The sequence below is a fragment of the Opisthocomus hoazin genome, chromosome 6 (genome assembly GCF_030867145.1).
Source record: "Opisthocomus hoazin isolate bOpiHoa1 chromosome 6, bOpiHoa1.hap1, whole genome shotgun sequence".
Taxonomy (NCBI): Eukaryota; Metazoa; Chordata; class Aves; order Opisthocomiformes; family Opisthocomidae; genus Opisthocomus; species Opisthocomus hoazin.
The window spans coordinates 36,250,136-36,274,307 of record NC_134419.1 but is presented as its reverse complement, the minus strand read 5'-3'; the positions used below and the strand labels follow the sequence as shown (position 1 = coordinate 36,274,307).

At 39.0% G+C, this 24,172-nt stretch overlaps 1 protein-coding gene across 6 annotated transcripts in view; it reads left to right on the top strand.

The window, feature by feature from the left end:
* BRINP3 (BMP/retinoic acid inducible neural specific 3) overlaps positions 1-24,172 on the top strand; it is a 200,293-nt gene that overhangs the window by 108,607 nt on the left and 67,514 nt on the right. For all 6 annotated transcript variants that reach the window (XM_075422735.1, XM_075422738.1, XM_075422740.1 and 3 more), the window contains 2 exons: positions 4,424-4,614; positions 12,684-12,874. In XM_075422735.1, coding sequence (XP_075278850.1) covers positions 4,424-4,614; positions 12,684-12,874 — 382 coding nt within the window. The remainder of the gene's footprint in view (positions 1-4,423; positions 4,615-12,683; positions 12,875-24,172) is intronic.

Below are 24,172 nucleotides of genomic sequence, written 5' to 3'. Positions count from 1 at the left end.
GACTTTCTCCAAGTGGCAGACTAGTTCAGTAGGCAGAGGCTGTGGCGTGCGTGCCGTGCAGCTGGTTGGAGCTGGCACTTCTGGGCTCCAGGGCTCCTGGATCCACTTTAGCTGACCAGCCGGGAAAGAGATGTTTGGCAGGACATGCAAACCCATGGTTCTAATAATATGCAGGAGGATGGAGACAATGCTGTCCATGGCCTCTGGCACTACTTATGGTACTAACGCGGCTCCATTATAGGCTTCATTCTAGGAGCCAGACTGACTGATTTCCTCTCTCTTGTGCAAGCTCAGGAACTCAAAGCCATCATCCTTCTCAACAATAGTCTTTGCCCTGAGCATTGAAGAACTCTGTCCAATGGTTAACATATTGTCTGGGCTGGAAATAGATGGGCAGCGTAGGGGTACCATCTGCTATTAAATCTTATCTTCTTGATAGCACCATGACAGCTGCTGGTCTTGGCTCTTACACAGTAGAAGGAGAGGAAGAGGAGGAAAGAATAAGCTTCTGATACCTCTAGTGTTGATATTCAGTGCATAATTGGTTTTCTTGACCAGCAGCCAGCACTGTTGCTGTGCTGTTTTGTGGGAGGTGTTCTTCTGATGAATCGTACACCAGCGACTTTGGAAGGCAGTATTTTCTCTACTAAGAAGATCATTAACTCTGTCAGGCCTGCTAGTCTGTCTTTGGCAGTGGACAGTAACATGATTTCCAAAGGAGAGTAATGCACATTTGGTACAAAAATCATTTGAGGGCTGGAGAGTTTGTGTGAGAGAATGACTGCAAGACAATCATGTAAATAAAGGCTGAGCTTCACTGTGCAATAAGAGACGGGAGAAGGAAATAGGAGAGAATATAGCGCTTCTTGCAAGGAGAAATCAATAGAAGAAAGGGAACTTATATGTATAGGTGTATAAACATATGTATTTATGTAAGTCATACAAAAGGAAGAAAAGGATATGATTTTACTTAGAGTGAAATTTCTGAAAAGAGGAATTAGCACTAATTTTAGGATAGCAGTTACTAGTGACTCTCATGTACCCAGAAAGTGTTTGTGAAAGCCTCCTCACTCAACATGCTAGAAATAACGTAGCACAAACCCCCACCCTGAACTCCAGCCCAGGTTTCGTTGGTCCTACAATTTGCTCTCATAAGCTCACTGAAACCCATCTTACTGCTGAAGCCTGAAATCTTTCCTTGGATTTCTTGCTGGAGAAGCTGCTAGTCACTTCTTGTTTGTCCATATCTAGGTGTCACTGCTCCTGCAGCTGAGCAGTTCACTTTTGGTGTCCCACGTCCCTCTTTTATCTCCAGAGATGAAGCTTCCTCTTATCTCTCCCAGAAGTTTTAGGTCTTCATCTCTCCATATTCCAAAACACTTAATTAAAGAAAGACTTCAGTAAAATAAGAAAGCTGGTTGTAAGTTCTCTAAAAGCTTCAGCTTGGTCTGTGGCAGAGTTATAAAACTCATCTTTTTAAAAAAATCCTGTTTCCTTATTCTATCCCTCAGTTTCCTCAGCAGTGAATTTCAAAGGATGATTACTTGTTGCAGTAATAATTTTTTCTGTTGATATGCTCTGAACCAAAAAAGAATTCCAAAACCTTTACAAAAGCATTAGCCTACTTCCACTGTCTGAAGTAGCATAAAATATAGCAAACCAATCTTTCCATAGCAAAATCTGTAGAAGGAACTCATGTTTGCTTAACTAAGCCAAATGAATCTCTCCTGGTGCTAGAACAACTCAGTCCCTGGATTCAGTAAATAAAGGACTTGTAGTAGAACAGAGGACTTCAACTTGGAAATGCTTCTGAATGTGGTACGGATGAAGCCATCATTTCTACTTTTACTCCTCCAAGAAATCATTTGCCACTTTAAAAGAGCTGTAAGACTCATCTAAAACCACAGTTCACAAAGAAACACAAAAGGCGGCAATCAGCCCAAGGTTAATGGGAGATGCAGACAAGAGCTGTAATTAGTTACACAGAACTTACCTAGTATTTAGAAAAACTTCTAATCTGCCTGACGTGCATTTAAAGCTCTAAAAGTTGGAAATTGAACTTGGCAATGTTAAAACTGAAAATTAAATGCCCTCACTATAGTTAAATACTGCAAGAGATTGTTGAGAAATTCTGAGAAATCTTGAGCATCAGCTTTTAAGTCAGGATGAGATGTTTTTCTGGGAGACGGTTTCTTCTTCAGTCACAAACTTGCTGACATGGGCAGCAAGAGGCATTTGGTGATGTTCCTTTGACTGCACTGGAAGGGGGCAGGCGAGGGGATTATGGTGGTCTTCTCTGCCCTTACAAATTCTGACAGTGAAAAGTGAATGAAACGTAGCAGCAAACTGGCCTTTGTAAGAACTGCAGCTTTTCTGTTATTCCTGTGTTTGAACCTCAGCTTTGATACAGACAATTAGTCAGATAGCAAGTTTAGAAGAAAAGGTTTCATCACGGTATAAAATGAATATTTTGCATTATAAAGCTTGTATTGTTTTCTTGCTGTCAAAGCAATTCTATCTTGAGGGTCTGTTCAGGAACTACAATTGACCTATATTTTCTGATACATTCAAATGGAAAAAATCCCACTCAAATATGTCCAGAAAGCACAGAATTTAGATAAAAACCTGGTTTTCTTATTTCTTTTTTTCTTTCACTTGAAAAGCACATTTACAGTGCAGGGTAATTTGCTGTTTTTAGTGCCTGCATTAATGTAGTCAATATGCCCAAAGAATATTTTTTCATTTTAGAGACAAAAAAATGTGTGCAATTTTTCTCTTTCTACTAATATGCAGTATTTTTACAGAAGTTGAAAAAAGAGGTTATTGGTTTTGTAGCTTGTTAGAAAGAAAGCAAATTTGCGAGGGAAAACTTTAAAACCTGACAACTAAGTTGAAAAAAGCCCACACCTATCAAACAGCAATTTCCAAATACCAATTTAGGCACACTGGTGATGTGCAGAGACTTTAAGAAACTGCAGGGATCTGTTTAGTCTCATGCTCTTGACTGGTAAATTGCATTAAAGTTCAGGTAAAGCTCTTTCTACTATAATTCTTCTGATTTGTTTTTGATAAAAAATGGCATCTGCAAGAATGTGTCTGAGAGCAAAGGCAGTTCATAGGAGCTGCACCAAAGTGTCACCTCTTGTGCGTGTAAATTTAAGCTGGACTGGGGATAAGACAGCTTGGACATGCAGGAGAAACAGGAGGATGCTGGGAAGTAGAAGGGCTATACAGTGGTATATTTATCTGGGTTCTGCTAATAGTTTTGGACTTAAAAGTACTGAAAAATACCAGTGTTGATTACGTACTACATAGCTCATGTTAGTCATTCAGCTGCGGACAACTGCTTTGTTTCATCCACCCCTCAAATGTTATTTGCTCACTTCATCCTTGATTTTTGCCTTCTGTTAATTTTGTAAATGAATTAATGGTGTAGTGTATTTAGCTGGGACCTTCAGTAGAATCTTTCAAGCTCTTCAATCTTTTTTGCTTTTCTCCAGTCTTGTCTAAGGGAAATCTGAATTGACATAGCTATATGAATGACTCAGCAAAGTGGCAGCTAAATCACAGTCCACAGGTTGCCTTGGACTTAATTCTCACAGTACTTCAGTCTGTTGGTGTACCTCGCAAAAGCAATTTTACTGCAAATACTGTGTATCTTGGCTAGATTTTGAGGACAATGAGTCCTTCCACTAATAACTCTATCTGGTATCTCAATTGGTAAGTAAATGAATAGAAGTGATGTGTTTATTGCTGTGTAATTGACTTGTTTGTTTTCCCTGCTATCATTGATTTATTTTGGAGAGGCAAAGAGGATCAGTCTTTGAATTCCTTCATATTCCTCCTACAATTGAAAAGTCATCTCTTTTTAGGAATCGGACCTACTGTCTGTATATTTCCTCAAAATACAGGCCAAAAGTACAGAAAACTGGAAATAATCACAGTTTGTTTAAATTAGCCAGCTGTGTACTTAAGTGACTTATCATCAAAAAGCAAAGAACATGGCCTGTTTCTTGAAATGTTTTTATAATTTGCCTTCTGCTAGTGAAAACCCTTGCTGTGTTTGGTCCAGATTTGGGGAAATTTTTACTTTAGTCTCAGTTTATAGCAAATCTGATTGTTCTAGGGCTGTGTTCACATCAGAGGCTGAATATAAACAATAGCAACAGCAGCATCCGAAGTGGCTTATTTTTTATTTATTTGTTTCCGAGCAATGATTTTGTTATGGAGTACTGCTTCCACTTCTAATAAATAACACTCATTGCTTGTCCTATGACTATAACACATGACAGAGCATCCCTGTCAAGGCCTGTTGTAACATCCAACTAGTCGCCCCCGGCTAGTCAACAGAGCAGAGTAGTTTGCAAATGAAGAGCGTTTGTCTGAATGACATATTTCTGAACGAGAATGCTTTGTTTTGCAGAGAATTTGGCCGCTGGAAAGTAAACAATCTTGCTATTGAAAGAAGAAATTTCCTTGGCTCCCCACTGCCTCTTGCCCCTGAATTCTTCCGTAACATAAGGCTACTCGGACGCCGCCCGACCCTTCAGCAGATCACAGAAAACCTTATCAAGAAATATGGGACGCATTTCCTACTGTCAGCTACCTTGGGAGGTACGGTTAGCACTTGGAAATACTGTGCGTGATTTTGGGGTGACTGAACTAAGCAACTGGGCAACTCTCCCTGGGCTGGACTTTAAAGCATGGGAGCAAGTTTTGTCTACAAGTCTTATGGCTCCTTCTTCTGCTGACGTTAAATGTTGCTTTATTGATGCTGTGTAAACAGTTTTACAGACAAAAAGATGAAAAATTCTGTTGCCAAGGTTGAGGTACTTTATCCGAGTTCCTGGTGTGTATGCTTCTAGTCTTTTGGGGATGTTTGTCTGCACTAAGAGGTCATTAAGGAGAGTGACATTTTTTCTGTAAGAGGTCCTTGTAACAGATTATTTCCAACAAATCTTTTCAGCTAGGAGACTTTTAGACTGTGTTGGCTTCTTGGGAACTCCCTATACTGTCACTCTGCCCTTTTCAGAGCTAATCTCTGCTTAACCAGTGGGATGAAATTTTCAAAATGGGATGATGAGTCTTTGCCATGTGATTCCTATTACACTTAATGGAATCTGCATCTCTAAATCCCCACAGACTAATTCGGAAAGGGTAGCCTGATGTATAATTGGGATCCAGTCACCAAATGGATTGAAGAAATCCAGTGAAGAGGCCTAATGTTCAAGAGAGAGCATAAATTGTTCCGAATGAAAGATAATTAGTACCTGCGATTACCCATCTAGGCATTACAAAATGAACTGACATTTTAGAAATGCAGTTTTATCCCTTGGTGGGTGATTATATTAAAGATAATTCTGGTGATTGAGTATCCTTCAGCAGGACAGTCTTGTCAAAATCCTTTATTCACCTGAGGAATGGTTCTCTTTAATACGTTTCATAACTGAATTCTAGCCATATATTAAAGAAATGACAGCCTTCCTGTTCTCTTTTGGCTGATATCGGAGATCTGAAACAACTGAAATGGCTCACAGTAGCTCCCTTTTGGAAAAGACCATTCTAGAAACAAGGTGAATTTCTGTCTTGCTGTAGTTATTTAAAATAACAAAGAACTAATTCTTATCATTCTTTGGGGAACTGGTGCTTCTACAGCAAATCCATTACCATTAGAATTCTAAGAAGAAATTCAATATATTGACCAGCAAGTTGAAATAGAATTCCCAGAATTTCTTTTAAATACTCAGTGTATTTCTTCCATGCAAAAAGTACACTTTTTATAAATGACCGTGTATTTTCTTGTGCGTAGGGCACAGAGCACATCTGAACTGAAAAACTAACTGCAGAAGAGAGAGAAAATGTTTCTTAAAAGATAAAGCAGAATAATTAAATATTTGGCTGCAGCATGTATCCTAATGCAAGGATTATCCAGTGGTAAAAATTATTTTTTACAATTGTTAACTATTTGCTAATTATTAACTAACATCACTTTCAGTGCTAACAGCCATATGACGAAAATAATTTCCAAGTTGAAGTTGGACCTAAAATCTTGGGGAAAACAGTCCAACACAAGAATAGCCGCTCTTTAAAAGTACAAAGCGCCAGTATCATTATGATCACAAAAGATCTGCAGACTTGACACCTTTTAGGAAGTATGGCCCTAAGTGAAAACTAGAACTTAAGGATAGTTCTTCTGAAGACGTGAAAATTGTAGCTTAAACATTCCATGTTCTCCCCAAAGGCTCAGGATTTTCTGCAGTGAAACTGGAGTAGGGTACCCTTTTCTTTTCATTCTTCAGATGACCTCGCAAAGGCCCTGAAATGCAGTAGCTGCCACATGCTTGCAGAGATTTTCCACTCACAGGGGGACAGTGTGGACTTCTGGGCTCTGTCAATGCTTAATGAAGTCAGAGGGAGTTTTAGTATTAACTGTGGTGGGTTTTGATTTAGGTCCCTCGCCTCAATTTTTTGGCATGATTTCAGGCACACCTGCTGCCTTCCATTATCATTGCATGGGTGCTGAATACTTTGAAAAAGGGGTTCAATTAAAATAATTACAGGGAATTAGTAATTTCTAAGAATGCTTTCATAAGGTAACTAATAACCCTATACTTTCCTGCATACGTTAGTTCTCATTTTTGGGCTAGATTGAATGGGGATTCGCAGAGATGCTTGTCCACACTTTATTAAAGTGTAATTAGTTTTTTCCTTTTTATAATGTATTTGTACTTTCCCATTAATTAAAAGTTCTTTTATTCTGAAAGCTTTGTCACTTATGTAGCTCCTTAAAGGCAAAAGACCAAACTGAGTGTGCATAGCACTTTTTATTTAATGAATTCCCAATCATCTGTATGCATGGACATAGAGGAAAGCTTGGCAAGTGAACGATGGTGGTAAGATTTGTGTGCCTCTGTGACCATTTGGCTTTCATGAATATCCCTTTTTGACCATAAAGGGAACTCTTGCACATGGTTGGTTGTGATACATTCCCAAGTCTTTATTCGCAAACACAGAAATACACTCCTCAAGGGCATTCTGAAACGAGAACTTAGAGAAGTTCTGTATTTCTTGCTGCCAAAAGATAATGTGGAAAATGACATTTCTCACTGCTTCTGTTTCTTGTGGAAATTCTGTCCTCTTGTGACATAAAGCAAATGTCCATAATGAGCATCTTCAAGCTGCGTGATAGAAGGACCCTGTGTAATCTGGTGTTTGCACAGCAAGTACTGGATTGCGCGGTGGCTTTGTGGGCGAGTTCGTGCTCCCGTGCACAGGAGTAACTTCTGCTTCTGCATTGGCTGTCAGCAGTGTCAGATCTGCAGAGAAGGGAGACGTGTGGCCACTTGTTTTTATCAAATTTTGTGCACAAATGGGGGTGCTGGGCTGGGCCGGGCCATCACTAAGAGGTGAGGAAGTTTCCTCCACTCCTCTAGGACAACATGTACCCAGTTTGCCTTAGCAAAATTGCATAGTTACACAGGCCAGCCAAAGCTGACCAGAACAGCTTTAGGGGAAAGGCAAGAGATGACTCATGCAAGGGAACCCCATCCTTGAAGGTGAGAGAAGGCTCTGCTGGACAAGTCCCTGAGCATCTAATTTAATTAGACTTGCTCTGAGTGGGGAATTGGACTGGATGACTGCCAGAAGTCCCTTCCAGCCTAAGTTATTTTCTGACTCTATGAAATGAATTTCTAAATTCTTTGTCAGCTTTCAACTAGCAGTTCCAAAAAGCAAAGATTCTCCTTTGAATGAGAGACAACACACAGTATTACTTTTTCTCCTTTTCTTCTGCATTTGTGCTTCTCTCTTTTGCTTACATATAGCGTCATGCAGTGAAGGTTCAGCTTGAATAATATGCAAGAGCATTAGCTGCAGTACGCCCAAGATCTTTATGGCTTTGTAAGATATGTATATGTGTATGAAGACAGAGCTCTAAGTAGGAACTGTGGATGATGTTCAGATATACCTGCCTTTGGGTGTTATCTTTTTATTACTGTTTCCTCACTTTCTGACATGAACTGATGGGGACTGCTTGGATCAGTGCTTTTTACTACCAGTACCCAGTCTACAGATGAAAATATGAAACATCAAGGCATATGATCCTTTCACCATTACAAAGATGTGGGTACAGGAAAACAATCTCAATAAGTGAGGCAGAAAAGAGCACTAAGTATTTAAATCATATGAATGTGTATTATTATGTACAACAAAATAGATTTACTCCTTCAATAGATGGCTATATTTAGTTACAGTTGTTACAGCATTATTCCAATTCTACCATGTCAATGATGGTTATTTGCATTTTTTATTTAAGTAATTCCTGAAGATATTGTTAAGATGCACACAAAATTAATTTCTAATTTGTGAATGCCATTTTTAAACTGTTGTTTAGGAGTCGTATATCTAAATGGCCATGGAAATGTTCTGTGTCTAAGTAAATTTCTATATACCTATTTCATTTCAAGCTTTATTTTTTGAAAAACAGCATGCAGAATATTTTTCTGAACTTAGGAGATACTTTAACTTATAAATACAAATAATGGAAAATATGTTCATATAAATCTGGAAAGAATTAAATATATAGGCTAAGTTATAAGTTTGCAAATTGCAGTGTTCGCGGGGACATCAGTATATATTGTGACAAGGTCAGTCTATAGTGTGAATGCCGATCTGCTGCCTCCCCGTTGAGTATCTGTCAGTGACAGCAGCTACCTGGTAATAAAACATCAGCCTAATGGCTCTGCTAATTTCTTGACCAAAACATTGGATTATGTGGCATTGTTTAGTGAGCATGACCAAATGTTTTTATTCTATTTCTTTCAAACCTGAGAAAGTGAAGTTACCTGACTCTTTAATTTTGTGAAGTAGAGAGAACACTGCTTTCAGATCTTGCAGAAAGCACAGCTGTGTGGAACCAATGCTGAATTATCATATTTTGTTAGTATTCACTGCCATTAAACATTTGCATTTCTTAAAATTTATAATCTGAATAGTTTTCTAAATCACATTTATTTTTTAGCGAATGCTTGCATGTCTTCTTAGCCTTTTTCATCGTGATAGACTGTACCCAGTAAAAAATAAGATTCATCTGTGTTTCAAATGTGACAGAAGAGTCTCTTTTGGCATGGGTTTAATTTTCTTTAAATTAACTTTAAACTCAAATTGTCTTAAATTGTCACATGGGTGCCTGAGTACCAACGTATGGGGAAGTTCTCTGTGTTTTAATCCTCTTTTTCTTGCAAGTGCAAAATCAGTTTTGACAGATGAAAAACTTTCAGAATCTATAAGATGTCATTTGAACAGCAAATATTTTTGAAATGTACCTGACTGCACCTGGTATTAGCACTGTGCCTAAGAATACCAGTGGTGAACCAGGACTCAGTTGTTTGAGAGAGATGCCGTACAAATGCAGTGCAGAGATTTTTGAGGAGAAAGCGCTTCCTTCACGTTTACACCAAAGGCCCCATCACTCCATCTGCATGCCTTCACTCAACCTTGGGACACGTAATCTGATGTGATCTGAGTCACAGCAAACATTCAGAATCCTTTCAACCCGGTTACAGAGCATGAAAGCTGAAATGTGTCTATCGGGGAGCAGGAGCAGAGACAGCAGGGCTGGGGGTGGGAGGGGCTCCTGCTTGCCAGAACGCACCCACCAGCCCCTGCGACAGCAGGCACGGGGTCAAGGAGGACTAGGGTAGTAGGATGATGTGATAAATCTGAGGGGGTTCAAAGGTTACTTTCCTGACATTTTCTCATCAAAACGAAGCAACACAACACACAATACTGGCCTTTTTTTCTTTTTTTTTTTTAATGGGATTTTTTTATTGCAGTTCTGCTCTCCACCTCCTGGAGAACAAACATTTTTGAGTGGAGAAAAATAAGCAAACTGTGTTTTAATAATAAAACTTACCAGAATTCTGTTGAAATAGAAGCAGTCCCACCATTTCTACTGATAACTAATGCAGATCAATCAAAAGAGCTTAGACCAGAGCCAGGTGGGGTGGCATACTGGCTAATGAAACACAAAGAACCTAAAAAAAATTTTTCTCTACTTTTCAGAGATTTTCTGCCACATTAAGGGCTTGTTTTCTTTCACCTTACAGTTCATTATAAGATATTTTCAGTGGAAAGCCGATCAAGCTTGCGAAAGTCACTTCAATCTAAATACACTAGTTAAGACCTCTGGAAAAGGGGCAAAGATGGAGGGAAATCTAGTGAAATTTTGCACCTTATGTGCGCAGCCTGAGCTGGTCACTGATACAGTGTTTATCCCTGTGAGCTCTGGTGGTGTCTGCTCTGATACGATGATGTCTTTCTAGCTCCACAAACAGCCGCGCAAAGCACGTGGCCCCTGGCTCAGATCTCAGCCCACTCCATCCATCACGTTTTGCTTCAGAAACGTCTCTCGTGCTGGCTGGAGTCACAAGGCAGGTTTTGAAGAGGCAGGTTTATTGCCTAGGCATAGCTGAATGCCCACGACGCTGGAAACCAGACCAGGTTTTAATGGCAGATTTCTGTGAAGGTACAAGCCGTTAGACTTTGCTGTGCCTTTCCAGTTCTCTGCCCATGGCAGCTGGTGTGGGTGCCACGTGGAGTGAGTATCGGCCTGCCTGGGCCCAGGGCTGGCACCAGCTTGCGCCGTCGGCGTGCGGCAAGGTGCGGGGCCCAGGCCTACGCTGACGCAGCGCGCGTGCCCTGGCCCTGCCAAGCAACCTGGCGCTGCTGGGCAGCAGGTTTTGGCAGTGGCTACACGCAGGACAACCCTATGTCAGCTTATGGCAGCAGAAAGATTAGGTGACTGGATGGGGAAGTCCTGTTACTGACGGAGGCTGCTTTAATTCCTGTTTCTTTAAGGTTCAGGTGGTGAATCCCTGCTTTGATGGCTGCATGCACAGCAAAATGACCCATTACAATACTGTAGGAGCAGAAGTATAAACAGAGTGGTGAGAACTGAGGTGGGCTCCAGCTGGAGCAGCCAGCTGTCCCTTCCAGGACGGAACGAACATGCTGGACAAGCCTGGCAGGTCTAATTAGATAAGAGGCTGCTGGATAATGGCAGTATTGCCTCTGTAAGGTCTGAAGGGCCTGACTGTCCTGTGAATTTGTAAGAGATTGGGAAACACAATAAGGTACATCGATTAACGTGAATGTACTCCTCTTTCTCCAAACATGAATGAATTTTGCAAGCCGAGGTAGCTGTATGTCAAATTTGTCAACAGATGTGGTCTTCTGCACAGAGGCATGCATTCTTCATTTAGCATTGCTCACCACCAAGATTATCTCCTGTAAAGATGATGTCAACGTTTTCATCTGACATATTATCCCTCTACAGCTATTGTTTTTTGGCACATAAACCTATCCAAAGCTGGCATCCCTTGCTCTGAATGGGCAAAATGCCATAGTGGCAGATGGGTGAGCAGTGCAACTAGCACAAGTGGCAAGTCAGAGCCTATCAGGGTCACGTCCTTTCCGGGAACAAGGAAGTGGCATTCAGTGGAGTTGTTCAGCAACTAAAACACAGGTATAATTATATCATTCATTGATTCTTGAGATTAGTGTTGGAGAATGAAAGGTATCAAACGCAGGCTCAGAGTGTGAGAAAAGAGATTTTGTAGTTACTTCGGACCATAGTGCACAGAAGAAAATAGTCAATAAATTACTTTCCTAATTAATTTTCTGAAGTAGAGTTTTGTCTAAACACATTACTAAACAAATGAATTCTTGCTTAGCCTGAAACTCAGGAAAAAATATTCATGAAACAAACAATAAACATGGACATTTCCTTACAAATTTGACAGTATCGGTAGGTGTGATCTGGAATCATCCTTAAGAACTTGCTCAGTTAACAAGTGAGATTTTGCTTTGGTTTTGTTTTCAATAGTTCTACAGGAATTAGAATTTCTAAATTCAGTAGTATTTCTCTGTGTCTCTTTAAAGAGAAAGGAAGTGAGATATCCACGATGCAAGATGCTGGAGCTTCTCTTTGCTTTCAGAAAAGCACTTCTGCTTTTGGAGTTAGGACAGTGTTTTTAAAGAAACTGATTAATGTTCTCATTATGTATTTTTCTACTTTTCAGTAATATAAATCTGGTTTAAGACAGATGTTATATCAGATTTCAGGCATCTTCGCATGGCTGAATTCATTAGAAAGCACAGGATTGCTTATAACAAGATTTGTAATAACAAGTTGTAACAAGGTAGCTTTCTTCTGAAATCACATATACCTTTTAAAAGAAGGAAACAAAAAAAAAGTTTCAAGTATTATACTGGTTTCACTTTCTTTTGCAGTAAGATTAAATACTAAAAAACTAAGGCATTAAGCAACCTTGGAAATAAACACATGATTTAAACTGACTGGCTACAGAATATCTCTGTATTGTCGGTAAATACGAGTTAGTGTAGCAGACTTATTCCCAGTGTCATTGCATTTTAGGCATACATGTATCGTATTGTATAGTTGTTATTCATATGAGGCACCAAAAAAACAAGATAAATATCTAGAATAGGATCTGTTGTATATGTGCTTAGTCATTGGTGTGTCTGCGTCTGCCACCGGGAAGGGATATCTAAACATCAGACAACAGCTAGGGAGAACTACGGCTTGCCACCCTGTTTCTGGCAAAATGAGAGTTGCGGAAGATGTCACTTTTGACTGCTGTGGCTTCCGTTTCCTTGCACAGGAGAGGAGTCACTCACGATTTTTGTGGACAAACGGAAGCTGAGCAAGAGGTCGGAAGGAAGCGATCCCAGCACTAACAGCTCTGCGGTGACTCTGGAGACCCTGCACCAGCTGGCAGCCTCCTACTTTATCGACAGGGACAGCACACTGCGCAGACTCCACCACATCCAGATCGCGTCCACTGCCATCAAGGTAGGGGCAATCCTCCAGGACCAGCCTGCAGATGTGTTGCCAGTCACCGGCTGTTCTTGGGAGAAAAGTGTTTTAGTGGGCTTAGTTTATAAACCTAGTGTTATAGTTTTTTAATGTGATTAGTTAAAAAAGATTTGTCAGCAAAACAGTAATTTTTGTTCTAAACTTTTTTGCCTGAATCAAAGCATTCAACTGATAATGAAGATTCTCATTTAGAAGAGGGTCTAATGCACTTAAGATATTACCCTTTATGAGTGATACATAATTTGAATGATACAGATGGCCCTTGCAGAAGTATTTGGTCTTGAGACAATCTGCTTTACATGTGTGCTCAGCAGCTGTGTTTATAGACAGAGCTGTATTTGTGTATGGGTGCATACAGTTACCTCATGATTTATTTCTTCTTTCTTTTTCTTCTTTTACTTCAAACAGTTACTGTACTCATGTGAGTGAAACATATTCCCCCCCCCCCCCCCCCCCCCGACCTTTAGTACAATTTGGAACTCTTTGTTCTGCAGTTTTGCAGAGACACAGCTTATCTTCTGTTAGGAACTTCTTTTAGTACAGTTTATCAGTCAAATCATCCTGCCTGATGACTGCTGTAGGCCACTCGTAGCACTGATCAGCAAGATCAGTGCCCCGGCAGGTATTGTATAAAGCAGCAACTGTTCTTTTGAGCAGCTTTCTAGCCTCATGTTGCGTATTTGAAATAACCTCTCTCGGTCAATTTCCAGCATTGAAAGGCAAATAAAATTTCAACTTGCAGTTGAGTACGCATTAATTATGAAGCTTTTAAAGTAAGATGTGATTTAGAGTCCACTCATTGGATCTTTTCACTGGTAACTAAGGTCTTCATGAAAGACCATCTGAAGCCAACGTCAGTTTCCAGCTACCTTCGCTGTTACTCTAGTAAACACAAATTTACCTCCTAGGAGTGCCAGGGCCTTGACAGTGGGAAGGACACAACCAGAATTTGTGGCTTGGCAGCACCTGCTCAGTGTGGCTGCTGGTGAGTGGAGGATGTTCCTCCTGTCCCATCTGTGGTGGGCTGGCAGCGTGGCAGCTCGCCCTGGCTCCGAGCTGGGCAGCCCCAGGTGCAGGGTGGCAGTCGGCTGCTTGGGTAGCACAGCAGAAAGTGCAGCAGAACCAACACAGGGTGTGGTCTCCTCTGACGGCTGCCCATCGGGTCACGCTTGCTGCCGACTGTTCGTACTGCTTATCCCTGGCTTATCTTCGTAATCTCTTTGTTTATTATGTAGATGCACAGCAGCCTTTAAAACTAGTCTCCTTGCATCAAACCATAGGCAAAACTTTCCTTCTATGTTAAGATAATATCATAAGACATAATTCAATCCTGCTTGCTAACAATTTATGTAATGAACGTTCTGCATGTCCAAAGACTTTTGCAGACACTACAAAATGACAAAGTTTTCTCTCTGCCCCCACACTGAGATGGCTACAAATGCTGTAGTCCATCAGCAAATCTGATTTGGTTAATTGATTGCAGGAATCTCTAGAAAATGGTTCTCACTTCAGATGCGACAGTGCTGCTACATGAAACCCACACTTTTTAGCTTGCTTTCTTTGAGAGACTGGGAGCATTTGCATTACAAATTTCTACAGTCAGAACACTTAACTGAGCAAAAAACCGGTTTCTGCTGAAAACTAAGAGCACAAAAGCAGCCAGGGAAGGCATTTTTTTTTTCTCTCCCCACGCAGATTTTTGAAATACTGCTGGCTTTAAACTGGAAAACCATCAAATAAAGTTCTAGATCCATGATGCGTATTTCAAGATTATTTATTAAAACATATACACAGATAGTTAGAGTTAGACCACAGGCTTTCTGTTGAGCTGCAGAGCCAGATATCTCTGTTCCAACAGATCAGCTTGAGGGCTGATTTGGGAGAGGTGATGATCTGGGAACCAGAGTGGCCATTGGCCAGCTCTGTGCCTTCCCTTCCTGAGCAGAGTGAACCCAGTGCTTTTTACATCCTAAACTACCAGGCAGCTTTTTAAGTCGCAGCACCTTCTGTGTCTGGCTTGCTCACAACTCTGCTTGAAGCCTTCCTCTGCTGCACAAGAGATCAAACTGGGGATTTGCAAAGGGAGTCCAAGAAAAGCTGTCTCAGCTTACCATAACTCCCTTCTGACCAGCATCAAAAAAATCCAGTATAAAGCTATTGGAACAGGTTTAGAAATCCCTGAAATTCTGAATTTGTATTAGAGGTTTTCCAAGAGATACACAATTTCCTTTTTGATTGCTGATGGGTTAACAACAAAAAAATCATGTTCTGACTCTATTTAGTATTTGATACTATCATTTTTTCAGTATGCATTGTACTAGATTCTACCATACTAGCAGTTGCTTGTGCTTTAGGAAGAGAGAATGGAGAGTACTATTAATGTTTCATATAACTCATACTCTTACTGAAAAGAACGTAACTAACCTTTTGGGAATGTATATCTGAATAAAAAAAAAAAAAAAGTATACCATTTGGAACAGACAAACCTTAAAACATAAATCAAAAGACATGGTATTTGCAGTTAAGTCAGAACACTTCAGTGCACAAATGAGCTCTTCCACAAAGGTGTTCCTGGAGCTTTGGACTTTGAAATGATCAGGAATCATTTGAAAATATCTGCTTGTTGGCTTGTTTGTTTGTTTTTCACATTTCCCATCACTATGGGCAATCGGAAATGCAGCAGTAGTTAGAAACAACTTTGCACAGCTGTTTGCAGAGCCGTGTATTTGCTGTTTGCAGAGTTCTGAGATGGCTATCTTGATGGCTGTGACACCTCTAAAAATACTCTTCGAGAAGAGAGAATAAAATTACATTTTTTTTTTTACTTCAAAACCACAAGAAAGCAAAGAAATGCAACATTTTTCATTCCTTTTTATTCGAAATTTGTATAATCCTCCCTTTTCAGATTAGACTAGATCACTCCTCATACCTCTATTTCTATGTGAAAAATGCATTTTTTTCCCTGAAAAGCAAGAAGATAATATTTATAAACACCATGATGTATCTCCTAAACAAGTTACTGTATTAATTCTGTGCCCTTTTTTGTCATTTTTGTGTTCTTCTGACTTACCTGTCCTTTAGGCTGTCTGGTTTGGGCATTGTAAATTGGTAACACATTAATGAGAATTAGTGATCATTTAGCAAAAAAATGTAATAATAACATTATGGGCAGAAATGTTATTTTGCCTACAGGAGCATGAAACAGTAAGAAAAACACCAAGCATGTAGTAGTAGAGAGGGTCTTGAAGCTACCTTAGAAGCACCGCTGAGGATGGATGTAGCTAGGACAGGAAAGAGGATGAGCGTTTAGCGGAGCTGTAGCAGTGCTCAGTCATATGCTGGGATAGCAATGAGCGGCTCATTCGCAGACTGGGGCTGTGTCAGGTTTGGCCATTCAGTTCCTAACGTTCCAGATTCTCCATCTCGTGCTTCCTTTAACAGATTAAGGTCTAAGGTCTTTATAGATGGGGCGTGGAGAGGGGTCCGTTAAGTCTCTTGAGTTACGAGGCCAAATCAACAATAGGTCAAATATTAGGTGAGAATGATCAAGGTCAATTAGTCTTCTGGGAAAAAATGAAAAATCACCACCAATAAATATGTGTTTTCCCTTATTCTAAGAATTTATATTTGGAAAGCAACATGTAATGAAACATTTTTCTCCCTAATGTAGTTAGAACAATTAATACTTGAGCAATTCTTATATTCTTCATCCAAATTCATTGAGATATGTGATAGCTGAATTTGTTTCTTACAGGTCTTGATACATTATTTTGTGGGACTGATACAGGAAGAGAATATTTTGATAAGTTTTATAATTAAACTTTTCTGTCAAAAATCTAAGTTGTGTCACAGAGAAAGGAAAGCATTAAGAAGGGGGAAGTGAGACTTAACATTAAAGTCTTCATGTTTAATTCTTATTTATCTAGAGAAAAACAATACCATTCAGAGCAAAATCTGTTAATGTGCAGCATGAGGAAAGGAGTGGGAGAGATGTGTTTGATGAATCAAGTTTGTTAATCAAACTTGTTTGTAATCAAGTTTGGTAGCTGTGACATAATTATCCTTTAAAATAACAGGAGTACAAGTGATTGAGGCTTTGCATTAATCACATAGACAATAAATTGCTTATTCCACATTAAAAAAAGGTAAAATCACCATATTACAATGTTTTCCAACTAGAATCAAATGTCCATGGGAGCTACCCAGAGATTATATTAATATTTAACTTATTTAAAAGTCCCTGATACATATATTCTTTCAATATTATTTTAATGCATGCATTTTAGTGTAAGTGGTTAGGTTCAGGCTCGTATGCTAAATCAACAGTTTGCAGCCTCAAGGGCCTAACTGGAAACTCACCAAGTGCCTAAGGGCTGCCTCTAATTTGCATACATATTTACATGACTGTACATCCTGTAGTGTTTGAAATATTACAGATCCAACATTACTTCCTTTACATGCTTGTTGTAGAAGCTTTTTCTTATGAAAATTTCTCTTCAAATGCGCTGGTAACTGTTAACTCTCCCTATTAACATCCCTATTAGGATGATGGGGTGTGCTCTCGTCTTGTTGAATAAAATCCAGTACAGTGGTGGAAGCAGAACAGAAATAAAGCCAGCAGATGTTTTTCTTTCCCTGTGTGGCATCTTTAATGAGCAGTACTCTCAGCTCTTCCAATTCGGGGTTGTTCTTGCTTTTGCACAGCCATGCTAATTTGCGCCGATTGAAGACCTACCCATGGCTGGAGGCCCAGGGGAAGGTGAGATGGCCTGAGACCTAGGACTAGGCAATAACTCTAATCCACACGACTGACCTCTTTCTGTTGCTGGTTCATGGGTGGTGTGAACCAGACATGAAGGTCCCGAGTTACTATAGCATCTGTTGTGATTCTGGCAATGTGTCCTGTCACTGCCCAGTGGCACAATGACCTTAGTGTCCTACCCTGAGATCATGCATTCGTACTCCTAATGACTAATTAGGAGACTTTTCAGTGGTGGGTAGATAGGAGAGGGCTGTGCAGAGTGTGTCTAGATTTCATTCTGCTTTGAGCCTGACGCAGCTGGGAGACAGCAGTATACTCCGGCTCAAATGACCCAGATTCCTGCTCACTAGAAGCCGTAATTCCATCACTGTCACTAATGAACATGTGCACTAAGTCCAAACAGTTGTGCAGAAAACATAAGAAACACATTGATGGCACATTAAATTAAATATTACTGAATACTCTTACTGCATTCTGCAAAAAGATAAACACAGTTATGTTAGGCAGGGATAACATTGCCTGTTAATAAAGTGAGGCTGTTACAGTAGTAGTCCTTTGCAGGACGTCTTCTTCCATTCTGGAATACATTTTCCTTCAAGGGAGTTGGGGCAGGTGAATAGAGTGTAGGTGTTTAGCTTAGGGTCCAAACAGCTGTGGGACAGCCAGAGTGCAACAAAAGAACAGGAGGCAACAGAAGAACAGATGCATGAATTGAATTTTCCACCAGCTATTTACAGCCAGATTACAGCCCATTTATTCCATCTGAGTGAGAAAGAATAAACATCCTTGAGAATGTGCCCTCTAATTTCAATTAAATTTTATTGTGCAATTTGCTTTTTTCTTCCCCCAAAACACTTTTATTTGCTATGAGAGACTTAAGCACTTTTGTTGTCTCTGAAAATTTCAGATTACAAATAGTTTGTAAGAACAGGGCTCTATTGTGATGGTAACTATATCTGATTATCTGGAATTAACCCATGAATGACTCATGGTGGGCTGTTAGAGAGGAAACTTAAGTGTAATGAAATTAGTTTCTCACTCAAAACTCAAACTGAAATACAGACCATTTTTTTTGTTTCTTTGTTTTGTCTGAAAAAGCTTGCTTCTTTCATTTTTTTTTTTCTTTCATGCCTCGTACTTGAATGTGTTTTACTGTGGTTTCAAGTAATTGCTGTAATCAAAAGTAGAAATACTGAAATACTACTGAAAAATTGCGCTTTTGTCAGATTTCTGGTAAATTCTAAATGCAGATAGTTTTCACAGCTTTGTGTGAACAGCCAAATTTTTGAAGCTTTTGAAATACAGATCTTGCACCCTTCTTGCCCTCACTTGCCCCATTCAGTTTGTGGACAGGATTTAAGACCGTGTAGCTAAGAAACCCTGTAAATGACCGAAACTTGGGAAGCTGAAAAAATTGTGCCCAGCCAGACCCTGAAGTTGTAAAATCACAGTTACAAGCATTAGGCCGGAAGGACCTGTAGTATCAGGTATTTGTTGACTCCATTCAAGAAGTTAAATTGTAAATGTAAGTTTAATTAAACAAACCTAGGGAACTAAAAGCCAGAAATGATCGTGCCTTTTCAAAAATTTGTGGCTTCCCCATTTGTAGGCTTGGTGGCATTACTTAAGCATGTCCAGGAAAAGTCACAGTACAGATTTTCAAGGACCAGTATTGTTTGTGTCTATTATGAAATTCCAAGTTTTCCACTACCTTGGGAGATAAGGCTTCCTTCATACAAGACCAAAACTTGAAATTTTTCAAAGGGGGAGTTAAAAATTAAGATTTTCAGAAAATAGATAGAAATTACCCTCTCAAATCTTTGTCATCATGTGATAAATTCCCATGAAATATTAGCGAGAATTGAATACTTTTGCAGGTTACTTTGAAAAACTCACCCACTCATTAATAAAAGCATTACAAAATCAGCGTACTGTTTATGTAGCTAGATGTCCCAGGTTCAGCTGGGACAGGGTTAATTTTCACCAGGAGCTGGTTGGGCTGACCCAAACCAGCCAATCTAATGGGATGTTCTATACCATGTGATGTCAGGCTCAGTATTTAAGTGGGGAGCTGGAGGGGGATTTGCTACTCAGGAGCCAGCTGAGTATCAGGTGGTGAGAATATTGCATGCTGTATATTCTTTTTATCGGTGTTATTGTTGTCATTTTCTTCTCACTTTGTTATTTTGTTAAACTGTTTTTATCACAACCTATGAGCTTTGCCTTTTCCTTCTGCTTCTCCTCCCCATCCCACTGGGGAGAGGGGAGGAGTGAGAGAGCAACTGCATGGTTCTTTGTTGCCAACCGAGGCTAAACCACAGCATTAGGTATGGTTTTTTAAATTTAAATTTTGGTCATTATCTGATCTTCCCAGAGGAACTGGGACCTGCAGTTAGACATCTAGCTTCTGTTACACTTTGGCATTACCTAGCTCCTAAAGATTTTTAGTAATCTGAATTTAACTGTGGATTTAGATAGGCAAGTTTAGACAGCTGGGATCAAAATGTTGACATTCTGGTCTTTGAGCCTGCCTAAACTATGCCACAAAGCACATCCCAGAGGCAGTGTGTTAGCACATGGTGCTAGCATCAATAAGACGTGAAGCACAGCACATGACCTGAAAGCTGTACCATCGTGCTGTACCCAGACATATACACTGTGTTTCTCAACAGGGTTGGTTTGGCCAGGAGCAGCCCTGGGCTTCCGCACCTATATGCCTTCTTTTTCTGAAGCTAGATCAATTTAATTTAGCTGAGATATCTCTGTTCCATGTTCTGCTGCACAGCACAGGATTTGTGTTTGTCTCGTCACAAAACTGAAATACATGATGTTTTATACATTTTTATCTGGGAGCTGTTGGAGAATTTTAGATCAAATTTGCCATATGTATGACAAAATCTTGTGACTTCTGCATGTGACCATTATCTAATTCTAAGAATACAAGAAGTGTAAAAGTTAGGGATTTATTTCCATATCTTATTCAAGAGTTTAAGGTGATAATATTAAAAATAACTTTAATTCATTTGGGCAGTTGAGTTGTAATTAAATTGAAACTCCAGGGCTGCTTTCTCTAAAAGGTAATGTAGAGGTCAGCTCTTCAGCTGGTGTAAAACAGCACAATTCCTTTGAGAATCTGGCCCTCACTATTTCAGAGAGTGAGAGAAAAAGCGGAAAAAAAAGACCAGCAAGTTAATGCAATAACATGTTTTACTAACCACTTTCAGAATGCATGCTCAGCAACATAATTGACACATCACAGCAACTGCAACATGACACTCATAAAAGGATGTGTTTGAGCAGCCTCTAATACAAACTACACTGTGTCATTATATTTTCAACAATGTGTGTAGAGGAGTAATGAGTGCAAGAAGTTATAACATCACCAGCTAGTCAGTAACACAGCATGAAAAGCTTTCAAAGCAACAAAATAGCACATAATAGAGATGCTAGGATGTGTATTCTGGAAAGACTTTAGATAACTATTCTTCAATTTAAAAAAAAAACACAAAACAAAAAAAAAAGGATAGACCATATGACATGATAGACCATAACAAAATGAAGGACTTTGTTATGTCACTTATGTAGTTTAGTAAAAAGAGGAGGATAAAAAAACCCCAAGAGAATAAAGACTGCCAAACCCTAAGCAGGTTACAAATACACATATGTAAACAAGAGACCTTAACAGCACTCACACAACACTTGCCATCACAGTTGTCAAAAACCTATAAACAATTCATGCTACAGTTCCTTAAATGTTTCATATTCTTTTTTTTTCCTTGAAGTGATACTAAAGGAAATAAACCCAGAAAATGGAGAAGGGTTTTAATATTGGGAGATCCACAGTGAACGTACTAAACAATGCAGTTAGAGCAGAGCATTCCAGCACTAATATGGAGGCACTCAGATTTGCATGGATTTTAATTCAGTCTTTATTCTGGCTGTGCAGTGGTTTTGTATAGGTTAAGAAACTTTTTTCAGCACTCTCCATGTCTTCCACTCCGTATTTGACAGCTACTGCCTGTCAGCAGGTTAAAAAATGTCAGGAAAGAACTATAAAATTCACAGAATGTTTCCCTACCTCTGAACCCTAAGAATTACTAGATAACAAGTATCAACAACATGTATGAACACAAAGGTTAAATTAGGAAGAATATCTCAGGGTAGCAGAGACTCAGAGTCAGAAGAGAGTTTAGAAAATAATAGAAGGCTGTTTAAAGGTTTCAGTGTTCATATTATTTTTCCTATAGAATTTATACCCATAATGTATTTTCACATGTTTTTCTGTTATAGATTATGATTCAAACTGCAATCATCCTCTTCAATCTATTAATTTAATGGTAAGAAACACCCCTGAAAATATCCTTCACGTGAGAATCCGCTACAGGTAGCTGATTCCAAGAGTTACATCGTTACTGTCTTCTGCAGCTCACAACTGTTTCTGCCTGCAGGGCTTCACGTAGTACTTCAGCAGGATTGACATTTCTGACAGCAAAACTATAATGTAATCTCTAACAAGATAATGCTTAAAATGTCTATATATGCTGTGGCAGAATCTGGGTTTAAGAAAGGTTTCATTATTCATCCAGGAGTCCTTCTATACTATTGAGTGATTTCTGTAGTGTTTTCAGTTCTTCAGTGTCTGAACGGTTGGTAGTTTCATCACTGTTCTACAGACTTTATTGCTGAATTAAGTGAGTAAAGTAAGAAGTGTTTCTCATTTTGCATGGTGAGATTCTGACCTTGTCCAATGAATAAACTCAACTGAAGTCAAAGAAGTTTTTTTGCATGCATATTGATATAATTGAGATCAGGGTTTTCTCCATTCAACCTCAGCCATCATCTTCCTAATTTATTGAACTATTATTCATTATCTCTCCCTAGATTACCCAAATTAGCCCTGTTGTTCCCAGGGAATAATTAATACATTTCATGGTCTTTGTGCATACTTCTTTTGATATTTTTTTTTTTAGAAATAATTTAATTTTTTTTTTAAGTAAAAAAAAATCATAAAAGAACTGTAGGGTTCTTTAGTTTTATATAAGTATGTACATATAGTGTTCTATAGTTATATTAGTTCATAATGTTCCAACATTTATAATAAGTCCACTAAATAAAGGATATCGGTATGCAGTCTCCTACCTGTTATGTAGATTTATAAGGAAATATAATTGTATCTTCCCCAGGAGTACCTAGAGCTTTGAAAATGAAAAACCATTCCATGTTTTTCCTTCAACTTTTCACAAAGTCCTTAATGTGTAAAAATAAGTGATGAGAGAGAAATGAGAATAAGAGAAAATGGCTCGAAGAGGACCATTACAATATTTTCTGTCATATTTAGTCTATCTAAGTAGACTTTATTCTTACTCCACTTCTCTGAAATATGACATTCACAGCAATACTGAGCCACGCATATCCTTGCAAGAAATAAATACCCTGTGTTCCTTCAAGCACAGCAATTTATATACTTGGTTAAAGTATAATGATAAAATATATGGGTCTGCTTCTCTTCCTGTTTTTAGGATATGCAAGAGGACCGAAGCATTATGATTTTAATCTCTGTTTGAAAATTTTCATGTGGTCATAAAGACTGATGTATTAAAAATAATCCTATAGAAATGAGTTGGTATAGTGCACAAACAGAAAGGTAAAGTATCATACTGTTTTTCCTTGAGGTAGAAGACAAAGGCATTTCACAGCATCAGGAGATTACAATGCTAAAAAGACAATAAGGAAAGCTACTCAAGATAATTGAATCAAGTTTATCAACAACTTTGATGTTGGTTTACACCGGGCAGGATCTATCCTTCCTTAATAAAAATATAGAAAGCTGCCAAGTCTATAGTGTATGGTATAAAGAGTTATATACAAGTAACACAGTGCAATAGCTTAGAAGAAATTGTGTACTATGTACAAGCTGAACATAGAAGTAAAGAGGCATAGGAAAAACATACAGTGACATACATGAATTTAATCCAGGTATTTACATGTGTAAGACCTGTAATTCAAAAAGCAACTCATATCAAAGGATTTTTCGCCTACCATATCATGAAAGGAGCTGGATACTTAGACAGGTATCTGTAGAAATTTTTTAACTTGCATGGTAGTCTACATGGAAACAAGTCAAAACCTGCAGGTAGTAGAGCCCCTTTCAATTCTGAGCAGAACAAAGTCCTTCCACATCAGTGGGACTCCACAGTACTGATAATAAGCAGTATTCTCTTTTCATTTGTTTTGTCCTTTTTCTTCTGAATTTCCCTCTTTCCCTAGATTCTCATGCTCATAGGAACTCTAGCGCTCTCTTTTTTTTTTTTTTTTGGTTAAAGAAATGCTCTTGCCTCTATGATGCACCATTCTTTTCCCTGTTGTTCACAATAGAGAGTTTTAGGTAGAACTGTGTGAATATTTGTATCTTAATCAAATATACCCTCAAGTTTGGTTTATTTACCCTCACCTCTGGCTGGCAGTAAGTTGACCTAACATAGAAAACTAGTAGCCCAAATAAGCTGCCTTGT